Here is a 17359-nt window from a genome sequence, read left to right as displayed (position 1 = left end):
AATGTTTTTAAACCATTTTTTCTAGCTAGATAAATATTTTTGGTAGTTAGGTTGGTATGGCATTGAATAAGTAAATTAATTTGCAGTCCCCAATTGTTAAGAATATAAAGGGAGAACTATTGGTCTCAAGATTGAATAAGGGTCTTGTCTGTTGAATCAGAAGGAAATTAAAGATATCAGGCCTTGGAGAAGGATATGCTATGGTGATGGGGTATGATGGGAGTGTGAATTCTTGATGTAGTAATTCAGATGACTCATTTTTGTACTCGGCTCAGATTTTATGAAAGTGTCGCTTAAAGAAAAGCCGGCCGAGTTCCAGGATCCATTCGGGCCTCATTGAAATTGCCTCATCTTCTCATCTCCAGGGTGCACACTCTGTGACCGAGCCTACCCCTCAGATTGCCCTGACCACGGACCGGTGACTTTTGTTCCAGACAGCCCAATCGAGAGCCGAGCCAGGCTGTCTCTGCCAAAGCAGCTGGTCCTCCGCCAGTCTCTCCTGGTGCCAGATGTGGGTAAGAGCCATATAACCTGCCTGCTCCTGCCCCCGCCCTGCTGCTAGTTGTAAGGACAGGTGCCGCAGGGAGATCACAGCTGGCCAGGAGTAATATTTATGGGATTTAGGGATGGTGGCAGGAGCTGTTAAGTGTAACTCAGATTTAAGTCATTGAGAGAAAACTCCCTTTCTCAGAACCATCTCATAAGTTGGTAGAAGACAACCCGGGTCCGGCTGGGTCTTCTTGATTCCCCACAGACAGGTCAGGGGCAAGTTTATCCTTCAGGCTTAGCCTTCTTGATGGCAACATGGAAATAACATCAGGAATATCCTTGCTCACAAGGAGTGTTTTGTCAGTCAGAAGAGTGTTTGAGCAGTGACTGGAGTGTCACAGAAGAAGAGAATGGCTGGCTGGAATACATTTCCCCAAGTTTCTCTTAAACTAGGGAGTATAACAAGTAGATTTGTCCCCTTCTCAGGTTCTCCCAAAACCTGCTAAACTTTCTGGAAAACCACAGATAAACCTAAATTATCCACCCAAGGTGTTGGAAGTTTCCTTTGATTTTATGATAATTTGGAGCAGAAGAAGCACTTATAGCATGACATCCTTAGATTCTTTTCTGAATGTTAGCTCCAGAACAGCAGGTTTTGAAGAATAGACAAGCTTCCCGACTGCCAGAATAGAAGCCAAGGATGAATCCGATCCCTTACCCTACATCATCTCCATATCACATCTTCACTATTTGTCAAGAGGGGCTAACAGTTAGGCCCAGGCACCTGGCAGGTGTGGGGGAGGAGGCTCCAAAGTTCCCTGCCGATGGGACTCGGTACACGTGCCCTGCTCTTCTTTCCCTGAACCTACCGGAACTGGCTTCAGTCCCTTTGATTGTTGGATTCTTCTGCCGCTAGGTGTGTGGACTGGAGAAACCATTCCTGTTCGGACTTGCTTTGGGCCCCTGATTGGCCAGCAGAGTCACTCTATGGAAGTAGCAGATTGGACAGACAAGGCAGCTAATCATATCTGGAAGGTTGGTGTTGGTGTGTGTGTGAGTTTTCTATTAGAACTGTGGTTAGAGCACCTGGAGGCAGGGAGGTGCCTTCCCATGTTCAAATCTGGCCTCAATCCTTCCTAACTCTGTGACCCTGGATAGGTGGCTTTACCATGTCTGCCTCAGTGTCCTCATCTGTAAAATGAGCAGAAAAGGACATGGCAAAATCCCTCAGTAGCTTTGCCTGGAAAATCCCAAATGGGGTCAGGAAGAGTCAGACAAAACTGAGGACTGAAGAGCCAAACAGCAACAATCCTGCCTTGAAAAGGAAGGGGACTGTGCCTATGAGCATTACATCTGCAGTCAGGCTCAGCTGATGTCTTGTCTAGTGTAACTGAATTGCTTTCTCTCATCCAAGTCCCCCTCCATGTTTTTGGTTACATTTCATGGCTTAATGAGTAGGGAAAAGGAAAACTACCTGGAAATGAAAATGATGTAATCACAAGAGATAATCCATAAAAGTTAAGGTTTATTTTTTTAAAAGGAATTTTTTAAACCTTGTATTAAAGGTAGAAAGAAAGAGAAGTAGCCAAAATGTTTACATTTATACAGTTCTCTTATGTAAAATATTGGATTGCTTCTTGTATTCTCTTTGCTGCTGGAGCCCTGGCTACCAAGTGAATATTTCAGAGTGAAACCCAGGCAAAGAGATTCTGAAAGTAAATGATTTTCGCAGCCCCTCTATGAGGTGTATTTGATTTCAGGATCTGAATGTGATGTTGTGGGAAATAAAAAGGTCATATTGATAAATATTATTTCCCACCATGACCTTGTATTGGAGTCAGTGAATATCCTACGTCCGCAGAGTCTGAACCGACTTCTCACAGACGAGTAAGTTTCTGAATCAAACAGGGTCGCTCACTTGCCTCTTCTCGTGGCCCTCCTGGCCCTGTTACAAACCCTGCCGTGAGATTCCCCCCATCTCCTGCCTCCTTCCCTGCCTGCTTTTCCACCTCCTGACACTGACACTGTTGCCTGTGAGTCCTAGCTCTAGCGCTAGTACAAGTGGGTAGTAGTAGCCGAGTAATGAAAGCCGAGAAGTCTTTGGGGAGAAGCATCCTTGGACCTCTCTTTCATCACTGTCCCCCGTGGTTCTCTGTAACCTTATGGAAGGGAGAGAGAGTTGATGGGCTTGGCAGAGAATTCCCTGTGTGAAAGGGTCTGCTGATGGATCGGTCACTGGGAACATGTTCACAGGTAGGGCTCCTCTCCCTTGGCTCCCAGTATCAGCCCCAGGAACGCGTGTGTACACATGCAGCTTCTGGGGAGCTGGGCCAGGCTGGAGCTGGGGCTGCGCTCCTCAGGGACGTGGCGAGTCCCCCTCGACTTTGACACCAGCGTTTGTCCCTGTACAGTCCCGGAGTAGCCCTGCTTGGAGTCTTTATTGTTGCAGCCAAATGTGTTTCACCAGGGAATTCCTCCCAAATATGTTGATTTGTAGACAATAAAATTGGGATCCGAGGCTCTTCCCTCTTCCTAATTCATGATATTATCTGGTGGGAAAATTTGAAAACCCCCAAAGGTCTGATGAGGCAGCCAAGCCAGTGCCCAGGGTTTGCTCCTCCATTCAGACCATGGGCCAGGCGGGTCCTGGTGAAGTGTCAGGCCTTTGTGTGCCCTGGGGAGACCAGCTGGACAGCAGGCACTGGGGTTTTGCATCCTAATATTCTGGCTGTGCTTGAGATGCAGCTGAAGTTACCGGGGGTTCTTGGGCAGCCCTGGTCAGTGATGATCCTTCCTACCCATAACCACTTCTCACTTCCTTTTTTGGTGTTCTGCTGGCAGATATACCACAACGGTGTCCTCGAATTCTGTATCATTACAACAGACGAAAACGAATGTAACTGGATGATGTTTGTGCGCAAAGCCAGGTGAGACATCTTGGGGTGAAGAGCACTGGGGCCGCCGAGGTGCTTCCCTTGGGCAACCCTGAAGGCTCTTTCCTTGCCACAACACACTGAGGTCTACAGGCTCTCACCCCTATTCCTTAGATGGGGGGGGCAGAGAATTTGGGGGGAGGTGACAAGCCCTTGCCTCCTCACTCCAGATGCAGGTTTTTTCTTTCCTTCCACTATTGCGTTTTACTTGAATGGTAGTTTTAGGGGAAATACACAGAAAATTCCAAGTTCACGCATACTTCCAGACAAAAGGGCTATCTTTAAAGTTTTTAAAACTGGCCACAAGATGTGTAATAAGTAAAAATAATGCTGAGGCAGTTTTCTCAAGGTCAAGATCCCATTTTATAAATAGTAACACATATATTGTTAGTAAAATGATCCCACTGGCCCCTCAGCCAAAAGCCAGGATGTGAGCCTGGGCATTTAATAGTTAGGCCAATGGGGTCCCATAAGCTGGGTCAGTGGCCTCTCTGGATGAGCCAAGACCCTGAGTGAGGTCCACAGGGGCTTTTAAACCCAAGGGGATCTTTCTTCTGATTGGCCAGAAGAGTCATCATTTGGCTCTCCCCTGGCAAAGGTAAGACCAGCCCAGTTGGGAGGTGGCCTGGCTTTCAGGTGGGGATGTTTATGCTCCTCTCTGCCAGTTAAGGACTGGCCATAGTTACCTTGGCTAAAAAATGAGAATCATCCCAAATGGGGAAACCCTCCCCAATTTTGTCTTCCTTGTGGATCAAGTCACCCCGCCTTTCAACAAGGAGGCAGAAGGACAAAATAATTCCCTGAGGAAGGGCCTGGTCCATGCCATTGCTCTGTTTGCTGGTAAGCAGAAGCCGGGGTCCCACTTGGGAGGGGCCCAGGCCAAGCTGCTTAAAGATGTGACATTCACTAAAGCAGACATGTAAGCTGAGGTTAGAGCTTTCTGAATTGGCATTGACTCCACTGTCAGTTAATCTTTTTGGACTGGCATTCATCTGTTTCATTCTTGAGTCCAGATTCAAGCTCCATAGACAGAAAAGCTTCAGTGTTATTAGCTATGACTGCCCTGTGAAGAGAGTTAGCAAACTGTGATGTTGATATATTTAGGAAACGCAAATAACAACTGACAATCATAATTGACCTCCTTAAAGTTGCATGTGTAAAAATCTGAACCCAGTTTTTAGAACTACTTATTAGACTATGCTCAAGATGTTGGTATCCCATTAAAATAATTTACATTAGAAATATATAATCATCCAATCTTGTTGCTTTCTCACAAAAATTTTTTTTAGCTTCAGCTATTCCCTCCAACTGCCCATTCCCCCTTAGGAGGATGAGGTACTGCTAAGGATCTAGTCCTATAATGAGCAAATAGGTAACCAGACTCTTTGTAAGTAGATCCCTTCAGTGCCTAAACTTAGTGGCCACACAAATGAATTTACCTAAGAGATGCTTATTTTACTCCCATTGTAACAGAAGACCTAGGAAGGAAACGTATATTTACACTAGACCAAGTAATTAATTCTAGATTGTATCATACTAGATGTCTATAGTAAAACACGTTCAGTTATTAACCATGTTCAAAGGAAAATAGATATCTCACCCACATTGATCATTTTTCTTGAATCCTTTCTATGCATAAGGACACATTTAAGGTAATGCTTGTATAGTTTGCTTGCATTTCAAAGCACGGCCCAAATCCAAGTTCATGCCAAAGACTTAGCTTTATACCTGAACATGGAACCATTAGTAGTCACATGGGAAACCCAAGTACTTCTTTACCTAGTTGTTTAAGTTGTGGAAAGGACAGCTTCATGTTAAATAACGTAGATCTTACGTACCTCCATCTTATAGTAGTAACTTAGATATATCCTAGTATTAGTCCTAGTATTAAAGATTTAATATTGTGTTCTTATCTTCTATTGACCACCTGCCATGATTATTGGCATTTGTCATAAAGTGAAAAAAGGACATAGCTATAATAAGGGAATCATGCTCCCCCTAACTCAGTGTCAGTTCTAAGCAGAATTCATTGATGCTGTTGCTTGTATGAACAGAATGGAACAGCCAGAGTCACATTTAGCCAGAGGGGGAAATGTTCTGCTCGAAAGGGAGAATCACAAGGGTGGTAAGTCAGGAGAGTCCTGCCAAAAGTCCATCTCCCAACTCTTCCCTGAGGCAGAAATCCACCTGGAGCAGTTCACAGATTAGTCACTCCTGTTTGATGCTGGTATTATGGCCATTGGCTGGGTGACATTTCCCAGAAATCCCACCTGGAATCAGACTCAGGATAAAACCAGTATCAGTCCTGTCAGACTGGGTTTAAGATATAACTTCAATATACATGATTGCAGATATAACTCCAATAAGTTTCATAATTCCAAATCATCCTTTTTACTGCTACTATAATATAAACTTTGTAAAAGCTTATAAAAACTTTATAAAAGTTATAGAAGAGGTGATCTCCTTTTCTTCATGACCATATTCTAAAGTTTCCAAGCTGTGGGGGGAGCCTTGAGACAGCAGCAGTCATTCTAGGCAGAGCAGTAAGTCACCAGATGGAGGAAGTAAAGGAGCAGGTCATAACGCCTGGGGCCATTTTTCTTCTCTCTTCTTAGATGAAAGGCTCCATATAGCCAGTGTTGGTCAGGACTCTTGTTTAAATTCTGGGGATGGTTACACTTCATACCTCCAGAAGATGAGATTTTGCTACTAAGATGTGCCTTTAATACAGTTAAATGTAGGTAGAACTTACTTTGTTAATATGACCCGATGTGTAAACTTTCCCAGTCTAGCTGGATGTGAAGGCTTCCACTCTGAATGTTGAAGCTCTCAGGTGAACCTCATACTTATACCATTTCACCAGCCAAACTAAAATAAACTGATTACTGTACCTAAATAGCAAGGCTCAAACATCTTATAAAATAAATATCTTTGAAATCATTATTAAATCCTAATGAAATAGTTAATAGCAACTGAGTTTACAACCTAACAGTGTCCAGATTGTAAGTGAAACCGCTTTTTCTTTTTTTTTTTTAATTAAAGCTTTTTATTTTCAAAACATATGCCTGGATAATTTTTTCATTATTGACCTTTGCAAAAATCTTGTATTCCAAATTTCTTCTCCTTTTTCCCCCATCCCCCTCCCAAGTGGCAAGTAATCCAATATATGTTAAACATGTTTAAAATATAAATTAAATCCAATTTGTGTATACATATTTATATAATTGTCTTGCTGCACAAGAAAAATTTAAAAGGAAACAAATGAGAAGAAAAACCAAAATGCAAGAAAACAACAAAAGAATGAAAATACTATGTTATTATCCACACTCAGTTCCCACAGTCCTTTCTCTGAGTGTAAATGGCTCTCTTCATCACAAGATCATTGGAACTGGCCTCAATCATGTCATTGTTGAAAAGAGACACATCCATCAGAATTGATCATCATATAATCTTGCTGTTGCTGTGTGATGTCCTCTTGGTTCTTCTACTCATTTCACTTAGCATCAGTTCATGTAAGTTTCTCCAGACCCTTCTGAAATCATCTTGCTGGTCATTTCTTACAGAACAATAATATTCCATAACATTCATATACCACAATTTATTCAGCCATTCTCCAATTGATGGGCATCCACCCAGTTTCCAATTTCTTGCCACTACAAAAATGGCTGCCACAAAACATTTTTGCACACGTAGGTCCCTTTCCCTCCAAGATCTCTTTGGGAATATAAGCCCAATAGAAATACTGCTGGATCAAAGGGTTATAGAAACATTGCTGGATCAATTTGATAGTCCTTTGGGCATAGTTTCATATTGTTCTTTACAATGGTTGGATCAGTTCATAACTCCACCAGCAATGTATTAGTGTCCCAGTTTTCCCATATCCCCTCCAACATTATTATCTTTTCCTGTCATCTTAGCCAATCTGAGAGGTGTGTAGTGGTACCTCAAAGTTGTCTTAAATTGAATTTCTCTGATCAAGAGTGATTTAGAGTACCTTTTCATAAGGCTAGAAATGATTTCCGTTTCTTCACCTGAAAATTGTCTGTTCATATTCTTTGTATCTATTGGACAATAGCTTGAATTCTTAAAATTTGAGTCAATTCTCTATATATTTTAGAAATGAGGCCTTTATTAGAACCCTTGAATTTAATTTTTTTCCCCTAGTTTATTGCTTCCCTTCTAATCTTGTCTACATTGGTTTTGTTTGTACAAAACCTTTTTAACTTAATATAATCAAATTATCTATTTTGTGTTCAGTAATGAACTCCAATTCTTCTTTGGCCATAAATTCCTTCCTTCTCCACAGATCTGAGAGGTAAACTATCCTATGTTCTTCTAATTTGTTTATAATATCACTATGTCTAAATCATGAACCCATTTCGACCTTATCTTTGTATATGGGGTTAGGTATGGGTCAATGCCTAGGTTCTGCTATCCTAATTTCCAATTTTCCCAGCAGTTTTTGTCAAATAGTGAGTTTTTATCCCAAAAGCTGGGATCTTTGGGTTTGTCAAATACTAGATTACTATAGCCATGGACTATTTTGGCCTGTGAACCCAATTTATATCACCAATTGAACACTATTTCTTAGCCAGTACCAAATTGTTTTGATGACTACCACTTTGTAGTATATTTTTAGGCACAGCTAGGCCACCTTCATTGGCATTTTTTTCATTAATTCTCTTGAGATTCTTAATCTTTTGTTCTTCCAGATGAACTTTGTTATTATTTTTTCTAGATTTGTAAAGCAATTTCCTGAGAATTTGATTGGTATGGCACTAAATAAGTAGATTAATTTAGGTAGTATTGTCATTTTTATTATATTCACTCTGCCTACCTGTGAGCTTATATGTACACATAAAGAGACACAGACATATCATGGATATTTTTCCAGTTGATTAGATCTGACTTTATGTGGAAAGTGTTTTGTAGTTGTGTTCATATAGTTCCTGACTTTGCCCTGGCAGGTAGACTCCCAAATATTTTATATTATCTAGTTATTTTAAATGGAATTTCTCTTTGTATCTCTTGCTGTTGGACTTTGTTGACAACATAAAATTGCTGATGGTTTCTGTGGATTTGTATCCTGCAACTTTGCTAAAGTTGTGTGAATTGTTTCTAGTTGTTTTTAAATTGATTTTCTAGGATCTGCATATCATCTGCAAAAAAGTAATAATTTGGTTTCCTTATTACCTACTATAATTCCTTAATCTCTTTTTCTTCCCTTATTGCCAAAACTGACATCTCTAATACAATACTGAATATTAATGGTGATAGTGGGCAATCTCGTTTCACCCCTGATCTTATTGGGAATGGTTCTAGTATTTCCCCATTACATATGATGCTTGCTGATGGTTTTAAATAGATGCTACTGATCATTTTAAGGAAAAATCCATTTATTCCTATATTCTCAAGTGTTTTTAATAGAAATGAGTGCTGGAATTTGTCAAATTTTTTTTTCTGCATCTATGGAGATAATCATATGATTTTTGTTAGTTTGGTTATTGACATAGTCAGTTACACTAATAGTTTTCTTAATATTGAACCAGTCCTGCATTCCTGGTATAAATTCTTCTTGGTTATGGTGAATTCTCCTAGGGATGACTTGCTGTAATCTTTTTGCTAACATTTTATTTAAGATTTTTCTGTCAGTATTCAGTAAGGAAATTGTTCTATAATTTTCTTTCTCTATTTTGACCCTATGTCGTTTTGGTATCAACACCATATGTTGGTTTTTCATGATTTTCTTACATTATTCATTTTTCTTTCCAGTTTTTCCTCTGCTTTTCTTACTTGATTTTCAGAATTCTTTTTTGAGCTCTTTCATGGCCTGACACCAATACATACCAAAGTTCTTGGAAACTTTGGGTGTTTGGAGTTTTGACTTTGTTATTTTTGATGGCATTTTGATCTTCAAAAGTTTTTTTCAGTTATGATTACTAAATGTATTTCCTCCATTCTATTTTTCCCCTCACTCTATTTAGTTGGTTCTCCCTTTCTTTTCACCTAGTACCTCCTCAAAAGTGTTTTGCTTTTGACTACTCCCGCCTTCAATCTACCTTCCCTATCACTGGCACCCCCAGCCCAAACTTCTTATTAGATAGATTTCTATACCCAATTGAATATGTATGTTATTCCCTCTTTGGGACAATTCTGATGAGAGTTAAGGTTCACTCACTCCTCCTTACCCCCCCCTTTTCTATAAAAACTTTTCTTTCATTGTTTAATGTGATAGTTTACCCCATTCTACTTTTCTTTCTTTTTCTCCCAGCGCATTTTCTTTCTCGTTCCTTAATTTTTTTTTTAGGTACTGTCCCTTCATATTCAGCTCACATCTGTACCTTCTGTACTATTCCTAGCTGCTCTAATAAAGAGAACTTTTAAAAATGAGTTACAAGTGTTGTTTTCCCATGTCAGAATATAAACAGTTTAACCTTATCAAGTCCCTTATGATTTCTCCTTTCTGGTTTACCTTTTTTATAATTCTCTGTAGTCTTGTATTTGAAAGTCAGATTTCCTATTCAGCTCTGGTCTTTTCATCAGGAATGCTTGAAAGCCTTTTTTTCTTTTAATATATATCTTTTTCTTTAAAAGATTATACTCAATTTTTCTGGGCAAATTATTCTTGATCTTAAATCCTTTACCTTTTCTTAGATCATATACCAAACCCTCCAATCCTCTGATGTAGAAGCTACTAAGTCATATATTATCCTCTTTCCTTTTGGCAGCTTGCAATATTCTTCCCTTGACCTGAAAGGTCTGGAATTTGGCTGCAATATTCCTGGGATTTTCATTTTGGGATCTCTTTCAGGAGGTAATCACTGGATTCTTTCCATTTCTATCTTAGCCTTTGGTTTTAGAATATCAGGAAAGTTTTTCTTTGATATTTTCTTGAAAGATAATCTCTAGGTTCTTTTTGATCTTGGCTTTCAGGTTGCCCATTAATTTTTAAATTATCTGTCTGGGATCTATTTTCCAAGTCAGTTGTTTTCTAGTGAGATCTCACATTGTCTTCTATTTTTTCCATTCTTCTGAATTATTGTTTCTTGGGTTTTTTTGTTGTTGTTATTTTGTTTTGTTTTGTTTTGTAAAGCTTCCATTTGTGCTCAATTACAATTTTTAAGGGGTTCTTTTCTTCACTTAACTTCTGTACCTCTTTTTCCATTTGGCCAATTCTCCTGTTTAGAGAGTTTTTTCTTCAGTGAATCTTTGTATCTCCCCTTTTTTTCCTTTTGACCAATTCAACTTTTCAAGGCATTCTCATTGGCTTTTTGTACCTCAACTTTTGGCTTACTTTGTTTTTTAAGGCGTTATTTTCTTCATCATTTTTTGTGTCTCCTTTACCAAGCTGTTGACTTGTTTTTCATGATTTTTTAATATGCATTTCTCTTTCCCAGCTTAGTCACATGTCTAATGCTCAGTTTATGAATCTGGTTTATAACTCTAATGGGAGCTTGGAAGTCCCTAGCAAGAATCCATTCCTGACTATTTAAGATCTCTACCTTGCCTAAACACACACACACACACACACACACACACACACACACACACACACACAGCCAATTTTTTAGCACCAAAATTATTAGTCAGTCACTTAACAGCTAAGGAAAAATCTGTTCCCATTTTTGATACAAAGACAAATCCTGTGTCTCTCCTAAAGAGACATAGGATTTCCCCACTGACCCTTGTTTTCCACCACTGCTTTCCCAGTGCCATGCTTGCCCAGTGTATGTGCAGCTGCCAATGGGTTCCATCCTTTGGGAACATGGTTTAAAAGCTAATAGAGAAGTCTTCAAAGTGAATTAAAGAGGTAATATCACTCAGTAACATTAATGAAATTACAGCCAGAACAACAACAAAAAAAAGTGGTCTGCCATAACCACACTCCACAGGCTGATCCAACCATAAGAGAAAGAGGTTTTCTTTACACTCACACACATATACTCACTCACAGAAGTTAAAAAAAAAAATCATCATCATCATCTCTATGCCATTAGTGGGATATAAACCAATTTTCTCCATTTCCATAGGAACCCTACTGGGATACCAGGTGGGAATAGTTCCATTGGCACTCCCTATTCCCCAAACTAAAAAAACAAAACAAAAACAAAAACCCAAAATCCATCACTAGGATACTTTATGATTCTCTGGCTAGAATCAGGAAATTTTCAGTTCTCCAAAACGTCTTGGAGATCACCAGGGAAGCAAAATAGTTCCCACTTTTCTGATAGAAATATGGGGTTCTCAGTTGTGTAAGTTTGGAAGTATGCTGAAAATTGGTGCACACTCAAAGCAGCTCCTGATTCTCTCTCAGTTCTACTTGGAGAGATCTTTGAAGGTAACAATCCCCTTCAAAGGCAGTCCAGGGAATTTAACTGGCTTTTTATTGCCAATTATTTCAAATATATACACGGAATGGCAATTTTTAATACAAAAATATCCCCAAGATGGTCCTTACCTCCTTGCCAAGAGATCTTGGGTTTCAGGGGGAGAGTCAGGTCACAGCCACAGTTTCCTAGAAGAAAAACACTCCTGAGAGGTGGAAAGTGTCCACTAAGGCCCAAAGAAGTGAGAGATTGTTTTTAAGAGACCTAGGGGACCAGCCTTCACCCTAAAATTCCCCGTGAATCCCAAAACAATAACAAGTAAAAATGATGCTTTGTCCCAGTTTTCTCCAGGGCAAAAGAACATTTTACTAACAGTGACACATGGACTGTGAGTAAACTGGTCCCACTGGCACCTCAGCCAAAAGCCAGGATGTGAGTAGCATCCAGCAGTAACTCAACTGGGTCAGTAGCCTTTCTGGACGACCCCAGACCCTGAGTAAGGCCCACAGGGCCTTTTAAAGCCAAGGGTGTCTTCCCTCTGATTGGCCAGATGGGTTATCACGTGACCCTCACGTGGCCCTCAAAGGCAAGACCAGCCCACTGGGTAGGTAGGAGGCCTTCAGGTGGGAATGCTCAAGCTCCTCTCCTGGCAATTAAGGAGTTTTAATTGCTTGATGGGCTTCAGCTGGCTGGAGTAACCCCCTGGTTCTGTCTTCCTCGTGGAGACCGAGTCACCCCTAGTTTCAGCAAGGAGGCAGCTTCGTTCCTGGCAGCCCGGCCCAGATGCTCTGGGAGGCGGGAGGTGATGATGTTGCTGGGAGGCCTCCATGAGGAACTGCCTCTGTGAGGAGAAGTGGGAGCTGACAAAATGGGGGAAAGCGAGAGGGGCTGGCTACACTCACTGTTACCTAAGCATTCCCTCGGGCTGTGAACAATGTAGCCACTTTCTGAGGTTAGGAAGGAAACCCCTAGTTATCCCGGAGCATGTTTTCCTAAGTGGGGGTTCCCTAAGTGTTCCAGAGTCACAGACTTGGGAGAGTTGGCAGGGGGCCCCAGCCCGGCCCTGCCCTCAGTCTGCTTGAAGGCTCCTGGGCCCAGCTCCCAGTTTATACCTTTTCAGTCCCTTTGCTTCGGTTTCTTCCCTCTGGGTCAAAAAGAACAGCTGTGATCCCTCCTCCAGGGACGGCCCTTCTAATAGTGGGAAGGTCCCCATGTCCCATTTTGGGGGGGCAGCTCTTCCCCAGCCTTCCCTCCCCCAAGTCTTCAGCCCATCCTCAGGTGATACAGACCTAGATGTGGGGTTGCCCACCTTCCCGCTTGTCTGTGCCTGCCCCTCTCGGGGAGGAGGGGGACAGAGTCCTGGACCCGCCTCCCTCTTCCTGGGAGCTGGGTCTCCTCATGCTGCCGGGGCTGGTCTGGGCCTGGGGATCTCAGGAGCGGTCCTCTCTGTGGCTAAATGCCGGGGAGCCATCGCAGAAGGGCCTGAGGGGGGCGGCTTCTTGAGCCTGTCAGAGCGGCGCTTTTGAGGCCCCGACCCCGAGCTTGACGGGTTGTCAAACGTGTGGTGTTTCAGGAACCGGGAGGAGCAGAATCTGGTGGCTTATCCTCACGACGGGAAGATCTACTTCTGCACCTCCCAGGATATCCCTCCGGAGAACGAGCTGCTTTTTTATTACAGCCGGGACTACGCCCAGCAGATGGGTAAGCTGAGCGCAGGTCCCTTTCCTTCATCAGTGCCGGCGCAGGAGTAACGGGAGCAGCAGGAACAGCCTCGGTGCGGCGGGGACGTGGGCTCCTGGGGGACGCAGCTGCTTGTCCCGGGCCCGGCCCGGCCCGGGCCTGACCCCTTGCTTTTGCCCGCAGGGGTTCCTGAGCACCCGGACGTGCACGTGTGTACCTGCGGCAAGGAGTGTAACTCCTACGCCGAGTTCAAGGCCCACCTGAGCAGCCACATCCAGCAGCACCTCCCGAGCCAGAGCCACGGAGGCGGCGGCCACGGGCCCAACCACAGCAAGGAGAGGAAGTGGAAGTGCTCCATGTGCCCGCAGGCCTTCACCTCGCCCTCCAAGCTCCATGTGCACTTCATGGGCCACATGGGAATGAAGCCCCACAAGTGTGACTTCTGCAGCAAGGCTTTCAGCGACCCCAGCAACCTGCGCACGCACCTGAAGATACACACGGGTAAGGGGCGGGGGCGGGGGCGGGGCCGGGGCGGGGCGCGGTGAGGGCGGGGCCAGGGCAGGGCGGGGCCGGGGTGGGGCGGGGCCGGGGCGGGGCGCGGTGAGGGCCGCCCGCTCCTCCCTCCGGGGGAGCCCTCGGGGAGTCCGGGCCCGGGGCAGGGAGGCTCACGGGCCCTTCCCTCGTGCCTCTGCGCAGGCCAGAAGAACTACAGGTGCGCCTTGTGTGACAAGTCCTTCACCCAGAAGGCTCACCTGGAGTGTCACATGGTCATCCACACTGGGGAGAAGAACCTGAAGTGCGATTACTGTGACAAGCTCTTCATGAGGCGGCAGGACCTCAAGCAGCACGTGCTCACTCACACGCAGTACGTAGCAGGCCCGCCCTCTGGTTTCCTGTCACTGGGGGGGGGGGGGGACTAGATCTTTGGGGCTTGCTGGGGGGGGGGGGTCAAGGGGAAGGAAGGGAGGGGAGTGGGTGGCAGGGAAGAGTCGGGCCCTGGGTGGGAGGGACCTCAGGCGGCCAGAGTCAAGCTCTGACCTTTGGCTTCCCAGGGAAAGGCAGATCAAGTGCCCCAAGTGCGAGAAGCTCTTCTTGAGAACCAATCACTTGACGAATCATCTCAACTCCCACGAGGGAAAGCGGGATTACATCTGTGAAAAGTGTTCCAAGGCCTACCTGACCAAGTACCACCTGACCCGCCACCTCAAGATCTGCAAAGGCCCCGCCTCCAGCTCCTCGGCCCAGGAGGAGGAAGAGGAGGAGGAGTCTGAGGAAGAGGAGCCGGGAGAGGCCGCGGGGGCCGAGGGCTGTCGGCTGGGCGGGGCCGTGTACCCCACCGAGGAGGTCCTCCCCGGACGCAAGTGAGGCCGGACCGGGCGGGCGGGCGTGGGGAGAAGAGGGGACCCAGCCAGCGGCCGAGACAGACTGAAGGACAACGGGCGAAGCACTTAGAGAAGCCTGGATCCTCCGGCCCGCTCCGGGAGGGAAGACGGGACCACAGGCCCAGAGCTTGCAGAGGGCCCAGCGACCAGCGGGGAATGGGATCCTCGGTAGTGTCTCTCCCGCCTCGTGGCTCCCCCCTTTCTGGTCAGCGCATCATCGCTCCCCCAACCAGGAGGCCCATCAGGGCTGCAGCCCGAACCTCGGCTGCCACGTGGGCGCCAAAAAGGAGTCACCCGTGACACCCACCGCCAGGGGCTCGTAGGGGAGGCCAAGGGAGAGAGGCTGGGAGCCACGGAAGGGGGCTCTGCCAAAAGTGGGGGTGCCAGAGGCTAAAGAGGGGAACCACCGGTCTGTCACAGCCTAAAGAGGGGAACCACCGGTCTGTCACGGGCTAAAGAGGGGAACCACCGGGCTGTCCCAGGCTAAAGAGGGGAACCACCGGTCTGTCACAGCCTAAAGAGGGGTACCACCGGGCTGTCACAGGCTAAAGAGGGGAACCACGGGCTGTCACGGGCTAAAGAGGGGAACCACCGGTCTGTCACGGGCTAAAGAGGGGAACCACCGGGCTGTCCCGGGCTAAAGAGGGGAACCACCGGGCTGTCCCGGGCTAAAGAGGGGAACCACCGGGCTGTCCCGGGCTAAAGAGGGGAACCACCGGGCTGTCCCGGGCTAAAGAGGGGAACCACCGGGCTGTCCCGGGCTAACGAGGGGAACCACCGGGCTGTCCCGGCTAAAGAGGGGAACCACCGGGCTGTCCCGGGCTAAAGAGGGGAACCACCGGGCTGTCCCGGGCTAAAGAGGGGAACCACCGGCTGTCCCGGGCTAAAGAGGGGAACCACCGGGCTGTCCCGGGCTAAAGAGGGGAACCACCGGGCTGTCCCGGGCTAAAGAGGGGAACCACCGGTCTGTCACGGGCTAAAGAGGGGAACCACCGGGCTGTCCCGGGCTAAAGAGGGGAACCACCGGGCTGTCACGGGCTAAAGAGGGGAACCACCAGGCTGTCACGGGCTAAAGAGGGGAACCACTGGTCTGTCACGGGCTAAAGAGGGGAACCACCGGGCTGTCACAGGCTAAAGAGGGGAACCACCGGGCTGTCACATTTTGGGCAGACTTGAGGTTTTATCATCCACACAGCATTGCCTTCCAAGTGGGGGCTCTGGAGCTCTGGGGGTGGGGGGGGCCTGTGAGAAACCAGCACCCTCTGGGGCCCTAGAACCGCTTCCAGGCCGACCACAGGCCCCTTCAAGCATGAGGGGCCCTGCACCCCGGGTCTGTAGCGCCTCTTTGGACTTTGGGGGGGTGACACTGTCTGGTACAGATTGCCTGTTAGAGATGGCATCCTCTGGGCTGGGCGCGGAGGTGACCGGGAAGGTGTTGCTGCTAAACTATTTATTGAATGAATGTTTTTCATTCAAACCTGTACTCTAGGAAGAAATTAAATGAAACCAATTTTTAAAGAAGAGGCCCTTTTGCAGTGTGTGCGAGGGTATGTGCACGTGTGTGCATCATGTGTGCATTGTGTGTGTGTGAATCCCAGCTGAGGAAGAAGGTCCATCAGCATCGAACAGGGTCCCAGGCGGGCAGCATCCTTCCCACCCCCACCCCCACTGCTGCCTCCTTTTTCTCCTGTCTCTGCTCCTCCACTCCTGAGCTTCTCTGAATGAAGGAAGGTGGTGAGAACACCAAACTCGGGGCGCCGGAGTGAAATCCAAGAAAGGTAAACTGAGGCAGCTTTTCTCCAAGCAAGCAAGACACTAAGGGGCGCTGCCAGCCTGTAGACAGGGTCGGTGGCTTGCCCCAATTTAGCCAAACAATTTTAGAGGCATTGGTTATAAGGTGAGCGGCATCGAGGTGGGGAAAGCGGACGTGAGGAGCAGCCCTCCCTCTCTGTGGCTGGGGGGGATCCTGGGCTAGGGGCGGTGGGCCAGAGATCTAGGCTCAGTGGCTCCCAGGGATGAGTTCAGTACTTAGCTCAGTGGGAGGCCCCAGGGAAAGAGTCCAGGACCAAGCCCCTAAGGGTTGCCAGGGACCACCGTGGCAGGGCTGCCCCGTGACCAGAGGAGAGCGCAGCTTCCACTTTCATCTCTCCTCCAGTCATACCCACATGAGCAGCATCCAAGGTGCATGTGATCCAGGGGACAAATCCTTATCAAGACTTGGAAGAGAATCAGAGATCCAGGCGGGGTTGGTACCTGGGCTTCTGGAACTTCCTTTTTATTTTTGTTGACCACTGTTTCTATAGAATTGGTTTCCTTTGTGATAACAGTACATTTTATTTTATGTATTTAAAGACATGCTGGCAAAGGGTCCATCCATAAGCTTAGATAGAAGGCGGTCATGGCACAAAGGAAGTTAAACCCTTGATCTAGAGCTAAATGAGATCTTACAAAACATCAAGTCCAACTCCCACATTTAACAGATAAGGAAACTGAGGCAGAGAGAGATTGTGAATAGGTTAATATCCATCTACACACTGTTTTTCAAACA

General features: G+C 45.9%; 1 protein-coding gene across 3 annotated transcripts in view; it reads left to right on the top strand.

The window, feature by feature from the left end:
• PRDM4 (PR/SET domain 4) overlaps positions 1 to 15078 on the top strand; it is a 69152-nt gene extending 54074 nt beyond the window's left edge. For all 3 annotated transcript variants that reach the window (XM_051961523.1, XM_051961524.1, XM_051961522.1), the window contains exons 5-11: positions 366 to 515; positions 1406 to 1524; positions 3331 to 3416; positions 13323 to 13450; positions 13613 to 13930; positions 14126 to 14294; positions 14482 to 15078. In XM_051961523.1, coding sequence (XP_051817483.1) covers positions 366 to 515; positions 1406 to 1524; positions 3331 to 3416; positions 13323 to 13450; positions 13613 to 13930; positions 14126 to 14294; positions 14482 to 14794 — 1283 coding nt within the window. In that variant the 3' untranslated portion in view covers positions 14795 to 15078. The remainder of the gene's footprint in view (positions 1 to 365; positions 516 to 1405; positions 1525 to 3330; positions 3417 to 13322; positions 13451 to 13612; positions 13931 to 14125; positions 14295 to 14481) is intronic.
• Positions 15079 to 17359: the final 2281 nt, after the last annotated feature.

Source organism: Antechinus flavipes, chromosome 5 (assembly GCF_016432865.1).
Source record: "Antechinus flavipes isolate AdamAnt ecotype Samford, QLD, Australia chromosome 5, AdamAnt_v2, whole genome shotgun sequence".
Classification (NCBI taxonomy): Eukaryota; Metazoa; Chordata; class Mammalia; order Dasyuromorphia; family Dasyuridae; genus Antechinus; species Antechinus flavipes.
This window is presented reverse-complemented; position numbering and strand designations above follow the sequence as displayed.